This window comes from Siniperca chuatsi, linkage group LG17, assembly GCF_020085105.1.
Source record: "Siniperca chuatsi isolate FFG_IHB_CAS linkage group LG17, ASM2008510v1, whole genome shotgun sequence".
Lineage (NCBI taxonomy): Eukaryota > Metazoa > Chordata > Actinopteri > Centrarchiformes > Sinipercidae > Siniperca > Siniperca chuatsi.
The window spans coordinates 15,339,587-15,352,781 of record NC_058058.1 but is presented as its reverse complement, the minus strand read 5'-3'; the positions used below and the strand labels follow the sequence as shown (position 1 = coordinate 15,352,781).

Genomic DNA, 13,195 nt, shown 5'->3' with positions numbered 1-13,195 from the left:
GCAGGTCACTACGAATCACGTCGGAGTCACTTGCAACCCTGAGAAGGAAGCTGACCTCGAAGCCCCTGCACAGTAGCTCACCTCACTGTCTCTTCACATCTGGGAGGGCCGACAGTTGAGTAAGAAGATGGGGCCGTTACCTAGGCAACCCCAAGGTCACGGATAGTGCTCTTGTCTTAGACACAGAAAGAGATACATACTGAATTCCCTGTAGAACTTGTTGGGTTCAACGTGAAATTAGGTGAGATTTACAGTTCACTGTCCAATAGGAAGAGCACACATATTTAGGCTAGCAAGAGATAAATATTGTGGATCAGGAAGAGACCTTTAGGCATGGTTTGTGCACTGCACTGGATTGTACTGCTGGTATCAATGTCTCCTTGGCCAAGCCTCATTAAACATTGCTGTGTAAGACATCCAGAGTCTCCTGAAACCTTCTTCATCATCTGAGTTGACTAGCTCACAAGAATTTCCTTCACAAAGACGACATGCAAAACCAAACATTCAAATGACTGGGAGTGCAACAAGACGACATTAGTACAGTTTAAACTTGAACTGACAGTCAAATGTTTTGTCAGGTGAGCAATTGACATAGACAATCTGATTGTCAAAATAGTTTTGTCACAACTAAAGTACAGTTCAAACTTGAAGAGACAGACAACTGTTTTGTCACATGTTCAGTCGACATAGACAGTGTCATCATTTTGGCACAAATGGAACCTCATACTGAAACACTGTCTTATCTATCTGCACCCTTGTACCTTGTATCTTTACACAATGTCTGTGCGCTCTGGCCATGTCAGTGTGTTTTCTGCATTTTTCCACCACACCAAGTATTTGATTTTGGAAGGAAGGGAGGAGAGCATGTTTTGTATCAAGGTCAAGAAATGACTATCCTCCACATGTGTGGTATTTGCTGGAGCTTTAAAGTCATGCATGAAATCACATCACGTGTGAGAAATTCATGGCAACTGGTGTGAAGGAAATTCTTCTATCTGAAAGGAGAGGAGAAACACTCTTGTTGACCGGCCAGCATGTCTTTAACCATTTATGATGACCAACAGATAAAACCTGGGTGGCTCTAAACCTCAGCTAGGTCTTCATTTCTTTGAGATGCACACAGCATAATTGAAGGATTTATTAGTGTTCATATTAAGAGAAGAGTGTTTGCAGATGGTGACTGTATTTTGTTTTCTCAAAGGTTTTTGCCTTTGCTCAAGATGCATGCTCAGACGTTGCTGAAGTTAGCTTGTTGAACTGAGTCAAGGTATGCTGGAACGAGCTGCTGGGCCCCTATTAATATTTTATTTTAGCTCAGAGAAAAAAATCATCAAGCTAGCAGCACAACATGTGAAAGCAGCCAAATCTGTAAAGTTTTCCAGTATTGCACCCTTGGTACGCTTTCTGATCCGCGGAGCCTGACTTGCTGCACTTCGCGGCCGGAGAAAGCTTCTCCTGGAGAGGAGCAACTAACACTGGTGGCCGGGGTCCCGCTGCAGCTCGGGGGAAACCGGCTACATCCCATCCTCATACATTGAAAAAATACGAGTAAACACCACTTTCTGACCTGGGTGTTTTTTCTCTCTTTTTAGCTGCCTAGCTAATGTCAATCTGCTTGTCATTAAAACAAAACCCATGCGCAGCGTTTTTCTCTCTCACTTCACAAGCGCTTCACTCCAGCGCCCTGCCAGCATTTCTTTGCCAGAAATCCACGAACAGGATCCTGGCAAAGGTTCCTGAGGTGTTGGAGGATGAAGTGAAGGGCCATGTTTACCGCTGTAGTGGTTTATGTACGTAACCATATTATATTTTCAGAACCATTTACTCTAATATCCTCTGTATTAGATTGTATACTTTTCATTTTAATTGTCCTTATTTTGATTAGCATAGTGCTTCAGGGTGGATGGAGAGACAGAGTCTGGCCCGGCTGCTTTGCAGGGGTTCTGCCTCCTGAACAGTCTGTTGACATCCTTCTCCAAGAAGAGAGTCATTGTTGTAGTAGGGGAGGGGGAACCTCTGGGGTGGGCAGTTGTTGAAGGGCCCAGGCTACCCTGCTGAGGTGGAGGAGGTGGAGCTGGTCGATGGAGTCACGAACTGTCCCACTGTCTTTCAAAGTGACAGCAGAACTCATTCAGTCCGTCCTACTCTGGTTCTGACCACACCTGTAATAAACCAGCTTGAACTAAGAATCGACTGGTGGCCTGATTAAATCCAACTTCATTGGATCCAAAATACCTTTCAAGCATAAAGCTGAAATAAACTAGATTTTGGCACTGACCCTCCTCAAGACAAGACCCACCTTAAGACCCTTATCATGTCTGTTGATACTGTGTTCATATTAGTGGAACAAAAAATTCAATCAAATTAGCAAAAAAACAAAACAAAAACCAGCTGACACATTTTAAGCATGGGGCTTTAGACTTAAATCATGATTAAAATGTCATTGATTAAAACAGTAAGAAAATTCTCAATGTGGCACTGTAGAGAAAGACTGAGCCAGACTGGTATTCACCACTGTCTACTCAAAAACAGCTGCAAAGCAGGCTACTGTTAAAGACCTGAATGATGCACAGTGTTTGACCACAGCTGTCAGATGTGCATTAATTTCCCACAAGATACAAACCATTCTCTGAGTAAACTGCATATTGTATTACATGGGCAGAATCGCTTATGACAGACAGTGCAGTCACAGTGCAAGAAATACCCTCACTACCATGGTTTTAAACTGAAATTGGTCCTCACAAAGACAGCAATACAAACAAACACAAGTTGTAAGCAAGACCTGTTGATTTGATTGGTCACAGAAGAAACTGACCTTGTTGCGCTCACTCCCTCTTAGTACAGCGAGAAGAGAAGCAGAGAGGCGGAAACTAACTTAACGGTAAGTTGTGATCTACAGTAGGGAGTCGATGTCTTCACCTCGTTAACAGAGTAATTACAGTTGTTTTGGTGGCACGTCGTGATGAAGCATGTTTGGTTCTCAGTCTGTACGTTACCGTCACTACTTCTGACAAACGGTGTAACGTTAACGTTAGTCAGTTGTGGCAGATAACGCATTAAAGCCTACTTGAAGGTGACGTTACGATTGAAATATATTACTACTAACGCTAATTCTTACAAAGTTAACGTTAATTGACGGTTCACGTTAGTTAGCGGCTGTTAAGACCGTTTACCGTTAGTTGGCTGTCACTGACGCTCGACGGGGAAAGCACGCGAGTTAATGGCGTAGGCTAATGTCGTTGTCTTTCACTACACTCTTTATTGATGGAACTGGAGTGTAAAATTAACTGAGATTAATTAACCCTTTTCATTTTACCCGGGGAGTGTCGGGGTCTTAACGGGCTCCTGGGGTGCCTTGCAAAATGTACAAAAAAGTTAACATTAGCTGACGCTAAATCATTTCTCCGATTAACAGAGAGTAACAACAGGTTAGGAGGTAAATTAGGATTTTGGGAGCTTTTATGTGTAATTCTGACGCTGCGATAATTGCAGAGAACCACAATAATTAGTTAAGTCCTCAGTTGGCGGTTTATTGTTGGCTCGGGGTCTAGCGCAGTCTTTTATTTATTTATTTATTTATTTTATTTATTTAAAAAACTTTAAAAATCACTTTGACGACCTCATTTGTAGGGAGACCCCATGTCCTCCTGGCTGAACAGTATTATGATATTGCAGCGCCACCTGGTGGTTACAGTTCAATTTAGGGCCACAGTATTAGTGTCTGTAGTTTGTTTTGTTTTTTAAATGTAAGGAGAATATAATATCTAAATACAAGTAGGATTAGCCATGTACAAAACTAAACATATACAAAACTAAACACAGTCAACCAAAGCTCACAAGATTATGATTTATCAACAGTTTTCAATATAGGGATTGGTGAATCAAGATCAGTAGATAGATTTAATCAACTGTGTAAATGATGTTCACGATGCTCATGTGAGATTTAGAAGGTTTCTTCGGCTGATCCTGGTTCATAGTCTTTCTCCTCTTCTTCTATGTTTCAAGAAGTTTTATATGTTTGTGTGCCTTTTCTGTTGTTTCTTCACTTTTTCATGCAATTTTAGGGAAAAACTAAAATAGTTCAGGCATCTGGCCAAAAGCACACTCATTTTTTCCTCAGAATACTTTTTAATGCGTATTATAATTACTCGGTGTGGTAGAAAAATTGATTATACATGAGGAACTTAATTACATATGTAGAAATTAATGGCTTCTGCCTTGTCATAGTTAGATAATACAAGGGGTCTCAAGGGGCTTCAGTTGAGGCCAACTTTGTGTGGGACCTGCACACTATCTGGTAGTCATGATTACAAGGACCTTGAAGATGTGCTCTGTTCCACTGAGTCTGAATCATTCAGATATCTCATATGACGTGTTATACAAGGCTGTGTGTTGTAAATGAAAATAGTTTTATTTTTTATCTTGACATTGTCTTTGTATTTTGAGGCCAGACCTATGAGGAGTCACACCTTAACTATCACGGGAATCCAACTTGTTCCAGATTCCCAGCCGTGCTCTCTTTTGGTTTTTTTGTCATTACAACACCAATCTAAAAGTAAGTGTAACTTGTCTTATCCAGGAAAACCCAGAATTCAATTCTGGCCTTGTGAAACAGACGTGTGTTGAGCCTATGTAAATCTACTCAGACCACAGACTTGTGTGTTGGGCAAAGGATATAAAATGTCTGTCTTCAGGACAGAGGTCAGAGAAATAATGATGCAGCCTGTATGTGTGTTTCTCTCCATGCTGCATGTATGCTCATAATAACCATTTGTATTCTTCTGAAGCTTAAGTAAAGATTATTTTCTTTGATTTGGAACCAGAGTTATATATTTTTTCTTCTACAGTGTCCATCTGATAAAACCATACACACAAGTCAGGACTGTGAAAGTAAAATAGTATGAATCATTAGGTTTATCATGTATTCATTCATTGTAGTAACCATTATGTCTTCATGTGCCTTTGTCTGTCTCTGGTCATGCTCTTGGACTGTGTAAGTTGGGCCCCCTGTAAGGAGGCATCTTTTGAGTGAAATCAGATGTTCTTGTACATGAGCTTGGACCACGTCAGTGCATGGACATTGCATGATGAAAGCATGTTATACACTTGGCTTTTCCTAATTGGATGAAAGTGTTATCTTTGCGCTGAGAGCCAGTCACAGTCAGGGTTCTTTGTCTTTGTCTGAAGATTGGCCAGGAAAGAAAAGTTTTCTTCATCACTCACTGTAAGCTCCAACTTCAGCTGTATGCAGGTGGTGATTCTACAACTGCAGCATGCAGCCGGTTGAGGCACAGAAAGGTATGTCTTTCACCCTCTGCATGTGGGCTTACACCATATAACCATGCTTTTTCTGTAATTATGTTTCTCATGCATTCTCTGTTTGCAGGAGTTTCTTCCAAAAGCCAACTGTTCAATTCTCTGGAGGTGTATCTGAACAACAAGAACAGACTGCAACCCATTATTGGTCTGTAGCAACAACTCCCTATTTTGGGTATATGTTGTGTGTGTCCTGTGTGTATTGAAATAATTTGTCATTTTATGTACATTCAGGCCTGGGCAGCATTATAGAATGTATGAAGGCGGGTACACACAACACAGAAGCACTGTACCTGTGTGAGGTGTGTGTGTGTCAACTTAGTAAAGCTGACATGCGGAACCACATTATGGGAAGTCTCCACAGATACAACTACATTGTAAGTTGTACTGTAGAAGAAGTCATGATGGCAAGTTTGTGTGCTGCCTTGGGTTGTAGTTTATTAACAAGTGGTGTTGTGCCTGACAGAAAGCCTGGCACCCCCACTTAGTGTCAGAATGGAAGGAGAAGTCTGACCTGTCTAAGCTGGCCTGGCCACTGATGGAGATGGCCAAGATACTTGAGGGAAAAGAGGGACCTGGAGATGTCCGGGTATGTTATTTTGACTGTGTATGTCTTTGTTTATAGTAGTAAAGACAGGAGTGTTTTGATATGAGTACTCATCTTTTTGCACTTTCATATTAAGTTGTTAGAGGTTGAAGACGCTGTATACCAGAAGATGGCAACACACAATGAGAATAACGGTCAGTGACTATTGACTTGTTTAGAACAGTGGTTCTAAACATCTATGTCCACCCCTTCAATCTCACCCTTAATTTTCTCATTTCCTGTGTCTGTCACCCTTGGTATTGTGGCATTATTTCCATATGTACATTTCTCTTTTTTATTTACTCCATTTGGGTCTCTTTCTCTCCTTAACACCACAACAGTAACTTTGATAAATATCTTAAAAGATGGGCAGTGGCAGGGTGAACCTGAGAGCCATTCAGAGACTACATCTGTGCAGCTGGAACACAATCCCATCCAATCGCAGAGGATTGTATTGCCTCCCCAGAACCAATGGCGACAGTCCAAGAAATCCCTCAAGACCTCAACAGAGACTAACAAGCCTCCATCTCTGATACAGTCAACTGTGGCTTCTGTCAAGTCAGAAGGCTGGTTAAACAACACATCTGCATCACTGTGGGACAATACTCAGACGTCAACTGAAGTCTCTGTGCTATCAGAGAACAGCAACAGCTTTCTGGATGGCTACACAGGAACTGAGCCTCTGATTGGTGAGCACAGACAAAGAATAGCAACAATAGGTGCTACAATAACAGAAAATGTAAAACATCATGATTGAAAAGTACACATTTACAGTAGGTTGCAGTATAAGAGATTTCTGCTCATTGATTGTTCTAATGCATTGAAGCGGTTTAAGTGGAAAAAAAAACTAAATTATAGTTACTTGCACATACAATACATACGATAATAAGTGCTGGACATCAGTAATTCATAGTGGATTTTCTGGTGAGAATTCTACTGATGATAGTTTTAGGAAATCTGTTTATTAGCTTTCTAGATGTGAAGATCATGTCTGCACGGTCAATATGTAGCTGGAGCCTGCAGCTGGTTAGTTTATCTTAGTTTAACTTAGGAAGTTTCGGGTCCCAGTCAAGAAATAAGCTAGAGTCTCCACTGGTTGCATGGAAACCGCTCCCGGCCAAGGACTAGTATGTCACATGACCCTTGTTGTTTTTTAACACTTCAACTTTTGTATGGATTAAACAAATGACAAATAAGATGTTAGTGAGATTTACAAAAGCTGATAGGTGGATTATGTTACCTTTGGACAGAGCCATGCTAACTGTTTCCCAGTCCTTGTGCTAAACTAAGCTAACCAGCTGCTTGGTCCAGCTGCATATTTACCGTACAGTTGTGAGAGCGGTATTGAACTGATTATCTAACTCTTGGCAAGAAAGCGAATGAGTGTATTTCCCAAAATGTCAAACTGTTGCTTTAAAAAAGCTGCTAATACATGTTTGCAACAGGTCTTTTCCGTGTGCTTGAGTGTAGAAGTGAAGATGGCCACACACACTGTTTCTTATGTCACTGCTGCCGCATCAGATCCAACAAAAAGGACATAATTGATCACCTAACCAGCTCTTCCCATCTCGTGAACTACTTGGTCAGTTTGTTGTGGATCAATACTTGATATGAACAAGAACACATCCTTTACCATTACACATCCAAAAGCTGTAGAGAACATGCTAGGTTAAACTTTTTAAGTTCACTGAAGACTTCTGTGTGTAGATGGAAACTCATCCTGAGCAGGTGGCGGTAATGATGGCAGATATTAATGACAACGATCAGCTTCTCCAATCACTGGCCAAGAAAGTGGAGCAAGAGGAGGGCAGAGGAGAGCTGAAGGTATCATATTTACCTGTGTGCACGTTATCCTGCCCTGGTTATGCTAGCTGTAAAATGACTCTTTACCAGAAAGGTCTCGAGTTCACTTGTACACATCTGTCCTTCAAAGTGTTAAAACATCTTGTGTTTCCAGGTGGTATACGCACCAGAATCCCTCTGTATCCTACTGACTGGCAAAAGTTACCACTGGTGTAAGTACAGATGCATGCCCATTCACTGTTTTCTTGTTTGGCCATAAACCATTCACCTCTTTTAGCTCCAACTGTGATTTGTGATGTAAGTATAACACTTATCTAACTCTCTGCCCTCTCACAATATTAGGGTTTTAAGGCTGTTGCTGTGTGTATTAAAAAAAAACAGCCTCTGTTCTCCACGATGGCGCAAAGTAGAAACTTTTACAGCCACCTTTTTATAGTATAGGGAGTGAGTTTTGAGAGCAATTTATACTTTGGGACTTAAAAGGGCTGCGATAAACATATCTTTTATCATCTGTTGTATTATATACCCCTTTTATCTTCTCTTAATGCTCCTTAACTTTTTTTTCTACTTGTGTTCAACCACTCTAGTGTTTCTTTTCCAAACTGTTTTTTTTTATAACTTCATATTCTTTCGCCCAATGTATTTTTGAGTACAAAAACTTATGTATGTTTGTATTTTTTTCTTTGTATATCCCCTGTATTTTTTTTCTTCTTTTCCAGGTATAAAGATGCTGTGTAATGGATGGACACATACTAAAGAAAAGAGGAAAATAGCTGTCAAAGGTGTGTGTCTTTGGAAGCAACAAGAATAATTATTATTCTTTAAGTAAATCAATATTTTTGTAAATTCCTGTTGTTTTTCAAGCTCTGTGGACACTTTTTCTTTAAGGGCCACGTGTGAACAAGACTTCAAATCAAGGCATGTGCTGTAGGGCTGCACAATCAAAGGAATGTGCTGTAGGGCTGTCAAAATGGGCAAAAAGGATGACAACAAAGAGGAAGACGAGGAAAGTGAGTAATACTGTGTTCAAGGTAAGCCTGCCTCTTACCAAAGGTTCAGTGCTGCTAGAGAGGACGTCTTTCAGCGTGGACAGCCTCCCTGTGTCATCCACATACTCACCTTCATTCGACTTAGACCTCATTCCTTCACCAGAGTCTCAATCAGAGGACTGTGACACTGGATCATTTGCAATTAACCAGGCTGACAACACCTCAATGTGTACAACCTCACTTCAGCAAGACCTCTATAGTGGAGATGCAGATGTTGGTCAATACATAGGACCAGAAAGAAACTTCACAGTCACTCAGCATCAAGAGGTGAACGGTTATTTCGGTGACAATGAGTACTTCAGCCAGTCTGAAGACATAACTGGGACAGAGGAACAAAGGTTTTATGGGGAAAAGAGTTACAACAGACAGCAGGGTTCTCAAGAAAGATCAAGTGAGACGTTTTACAAAGAGTGGCAAAATGCTGGCCCACAGACGCAAGATGCTGTGTCATCTTATAACTCTTGCTACGGACACGAGGAGGGTTGCACTGAGCAATGGTACAATTCAACTTCACAGAGTAAAGTTGGCACAAGAGTTGAAGTGTCAGGGGAAGAGAGACAGAAGGAGATGAGTTCAGATGCTACTCAACATTATTACCAACAACAGCCCCAATATCAGTACATGGCACGAGATCATACAAGTCCTCTGACAGGTGATGTGTGGCAGCATGGTTTGTTTGGTGAATTGGCTCCTCATTTAGATGCTGCTAGGATCAACATGCAACATCACTTAGGAGATTCCCTTGCTCACAGTGGCAGCATTGCTCCAGAGCCTACAGAACAGTTTCTTGAGATTAAACAAAGACGATTACAAACACACATGGAGTTCACCATTGGCCATGTCCAGACAGCTCCACAAAGTTATATGACACAACCCGCGGCCTATCAAGCCATCCAAGTAGGCCATGGGGTGATGTCTAACCCCAGCTACAATATTGGGCCTAGGACAAACCCCGACCAGCACTTTCCTGACATATCCAGGTGGTGGTATGTCCCGGGCAAAGGCCTTCATCCCACCTGGGTAAGCGCTGTGTTATAGAGCCCACTCTGATCTTAATTTCAGAGCTGCTGGTTTGTGAGATTTTTTTTATTTCAGGAAGTGTAGATGGAACAACTCCATTTATGTTTGCATATCCCAATTTTAATTCTGCATAAATTGCCACCTCTCGCCAAGACCACATTTCTACTCAAGGGACTGGTGTCCTTGTTGAATGAAATTGCTGTTAGACGGTCCAGCATGGGTTCTAATCGTGCTGTGGCATTTTTTATGTTTATAAAAATAATATATTTATAATGATAACCTATGTTTTTATTATCCGAGGGTGAGAAACATGCTCCGTAATATTAAGCATCAAACTCTGTATAGAAGCTGGCACTTTTTCAGTGTTTTATAGTTTGAATTGGTTCAGAGAAACAACAGAGAAATTCTAAAAGTTTCAAACTGAGGCTGTGGGTTGTAGTTGTCATTAAAGCTACAATCCCTTCAGTGTCAGAGGTCAGAATATCCCAGTTGAAATTTCTGACTTCCAACATCCAAGCCGTCAGGTGCACGACGTCAAACGTAAACAAAAAACATGGCTGACCGTGACAAACTGATGTTTCTTTGGCAAGTGTACACACAATTGAACTCTCAGCAGTGCAGCCTCCTTGCATATCTAAATGAAACAGAGGAGGACAAAACGACACATGAACAGACGTCATTATACCTATTATTTTACTTTTATGCTCTGAAGTCTATCTAAATGTTCAATTCACTAGCCTAATACAATACTGTAGTCTACAAATACATCCTACCCCCCTCCCCTATTGATTGAAACGTAGCCTAATGTGCGCTTACATGGTGCTGCCATTGTTGTGTGACGTCAGAAATCTGCTTCTTCATGAAGTCTGGGTTGATGGATTTGTCCCAAGTTCACAAGTAGGAACTTGGGACGAGTTGTCTGGAACGCAGCATCAATATGTTGAACTACTAACACCTACATTTTATATTTCTTTTGGACCATTATGTTAGGTACAAGCTGTGCCTGAATAACTCCAAAGAAGAATTTACTTTAAAATTCAGTGAATGCGTGAGGGCTCACTTTAGGTTTGTGCTTGAATTTAGGTTTGGGTGGATTTTCTCAGCTTTTATAAATAAATGTTAATGTCATGAAACAAGGTCAAATGTGCAGATTCACACATTTTTATTGAATAAAGCACTGCTGAGGTTACTTGGTGATGTTGTGCACCACTGAAGATGGTTTATTTATGTTGACTATGGTGTATAATAGAATGACACTGGTATTAGGTTGCTACAAACAAGAGTTTGGAAATGATGTGATAAAGTGATAAGTCTATGACTGTTTGATAATGTAAGGGTAGGTAGTATATTAATGTATGATGTATGTTAAAGATAGCAGCCAGTGTAACAATGCAAATCCCCAATGGTGCATAATAAATGAGTTTTGTAAACGTCTTATTTAATTTCTTCATTTAGGAGGTTGAATCATTGCTGTTGTGTCCTCCTTCCGTAAACTTATTGACTACATTAGTAATTGCTTATTGCACTACAACAAAGGGGAAATGAAGGATGGATAAGCATATGCAGTCTCTTGATTTTAAATGTCAAGTTTAAGATGGAAATTAACGTTCACATTAAGGGTGGAGAAAGTTGACTGCATGAGAAATTTGAGCTGTCAGTAACCATTGACTTTGAAAACAACCTTCCAAGAAAAGTTATGCTAGGCTTCTTCAGCTATGCAGTAAGAGAGTTCATTCCTCTGGCATTAAGATGCTTTAAATGTCAAAGAATGGGTCATACTGCCAGCCAGTGCAAAGGAAAAGAAAGATGTTCAAGATGTGGAGGTAATCATGCATTTGGAAAGATGTGCCAGTTAAATGCTGCAATTGTGGAGGAGACCACAGTGCAGCCTATGGAGGATGCGCAGTTCAAAAGCATGCAAGAAAAGTCCAAATATTTAAAATAATAAACAAAGTGTCATATGCAGAGACTATAAAGAGGGTCAACAACGAACATGTAGCAATGGAAAACAGCACTGAAAGTTATAACCCAGGAAACAGTAATGATCCTCCAAGTTCAGAAAACAGACAAACACATCCCACGAGTGCAGGGTAAAGAAGGGAACCGTGTTAGTGGATAAACTAAATTTTGTTTGTATGTAAAGTGGTGTACATCGGATTAGAACAAAATGACAGGAATGAGAGAATCGAAACAATTGTGGAAGCAGCAAAAGAGTACCTCGGGATGTCAAGTACAGAATGTAAAACGATACAAGAATTGATGAACCCGTTCATATATGATGTGTCTAGTGATTAAACTTGTAATGGTACTTACCGTCTTTCAGTGGACTAGCAGAAGCTTAATAGCAAATGGACAGGAATTTAAGGTCATAAAGGATTTAAAGGACAAACCAGATATAATATGCATTCAAGAAACATGGCTGAGACCATGACCACCATGATAGATACCAGAAATCTTGCTTGTATAAACAATGGTAAAGGAACAAGATTAGATATAAATAGGAATGAGATGTCATGTATTGATTTAACACTGGTTTCTGCAAATATGGCTAGTCTATGTGAGTGGAAAATATGCAACGATGAAATAGGTAGTGACCACTTTCCCATTATAAGTAATATAAATATAGATAGATATACCCAAGAAAGTTCTCCTATATATATATGGTCCTATATATAGAATACTGCGGGGAATTAGCTAGTAACATTAAAATGAACAGAAATGGAGATGACTGTGCTAGTGAAATTACATGTATGATAACTGAAGCAGTCTCAGAAAGTAAAACAGTGATAACAGGGAATCAGAGAACTGTGCCATGGTGGAATGAGTGTAGCTTGGCTATTAAAGAAAGAAATAGTGCTTTCAGAAACAACATGAATATTGATAATTTGATGGAATATAAAAGGAAAAGAGCCATAGCACGCAAAATAATTAAAACAGCTAAAAGGAATACCTGGAGACAGTTTTGTTGTGTTATTGGAAGAGAGAGAGATGTGGGTCATGTTTGGAATATGGTTAAAAAGATGAGTGGGAGAAGGATAAACAATAAAATACCAGTACTTGCAGATGGAGACCAATTAGCAATAACAGACATGGAAAAAGCCAGCCTCCTAGGAAGAGTATTTGCCAGTGTTCACAGTGGAAGTCACCTTACTGAGAGACATAAACAAAGGAAAGAAGAAGTCCTAAAAGATAATGAAAAGGTGCTTGGTAAAAAGGTAGAAACCAGCTCCGCTCTGGATATGGACTTCACCTTGAGGGAAATGAGAAGGGCATGAAAGGGCAGCAGATATTCTGCTCCGGGACAAGATCAGCTGAGTTATGCTATGTTCAGCCAGTTACCAGAGGGAGCGTTAGAAATCATGTTGACATTTTTCAATGAGATATGGACAGAGGGAAGACTACCTGTGAAGTGGAAGAAAAA

The 13,195-nt window shown here is 40.3% G+C and overlaps 1 protein-coding gene across 12 annotated transcripts; it reads left to right on the top strand.

Annotated features, from left to right (window-relative positions):
* The first annotated feature begins 2,743 nt into the window (after window positions 1–2,743).
* Window positions 2,744–11,211, top strand: si:ch211-199g17.2. 12 transcript variants are annotated; one of them, XM_044172017.1, is made up of 13 exons: window positions 2,753–2,881; window positions 4,447–4,555; window positions 5,242–5,298; window positions 5,387–5,464; window positions 5,551–5,693; window positions 5,783–5,905; window positions 6,000–6,057; window positions 6,244–6,591; window positions 7,348–7,484; window positions 7,610–7,726; window positions 7,860–7,917; window positions 8,425–8,487; window positions 8,594–11,211. In XM_044172017.1, the coding sequence occupies exons 3-13, from the start codon at window positions 5,274–5,276 to the stop codon at window positions 9,790–9,792; spliced, it is 2,349 nt and encodes a 782-aa protein (XP_044027952.1). In that variant the 5' UTR covers window positions 2,753–2,881; window positions 4,447–4,555; window positions 5,242–5,273; the 3' UTR covers window positions 9,793–11,211. The 12 variants fall into 12 exon arrangements, with proteins under 12 accessions (XP_044027944.1, XP_044027952.1, XP_044027949.1 ...); XM_044172014.1 differs by having other exon boundaries at window positions 5,188–5,298; XM_044172016.1 differs by having other exon boundaries at window positions 2,804–2,881; window positions 4,452–4,555; window positions 5,188–5,298.
* Window positions 11,212–13,195: the final 1,984 nt, after the last annotated feature.

Excerpts from the sequence above, each read along its gene's own strand:
- si:ch211-199g17.2 (XM_044172009.1), top strand. The coding sequence starts at position 5,274 with ATGCAGCCGGTTGAGGCACAGAAAG. Across the intron at positions 5,299-5,386 it reads GCCGGTTGAGGCACAGAAAG|GAGTTTCTTCCAAAAGCCAA; the intron begins GTATGTCTTTCA and ends CTCTGTTTGCAG. Across the intron at positions 5,906-5,999 it reads AGGGACCTGGAGATGTCCGG|TTGTTAGAGGTTGAAGACGC; the intron begins GTATGTTATTTT and ends TTTCATATTAAG.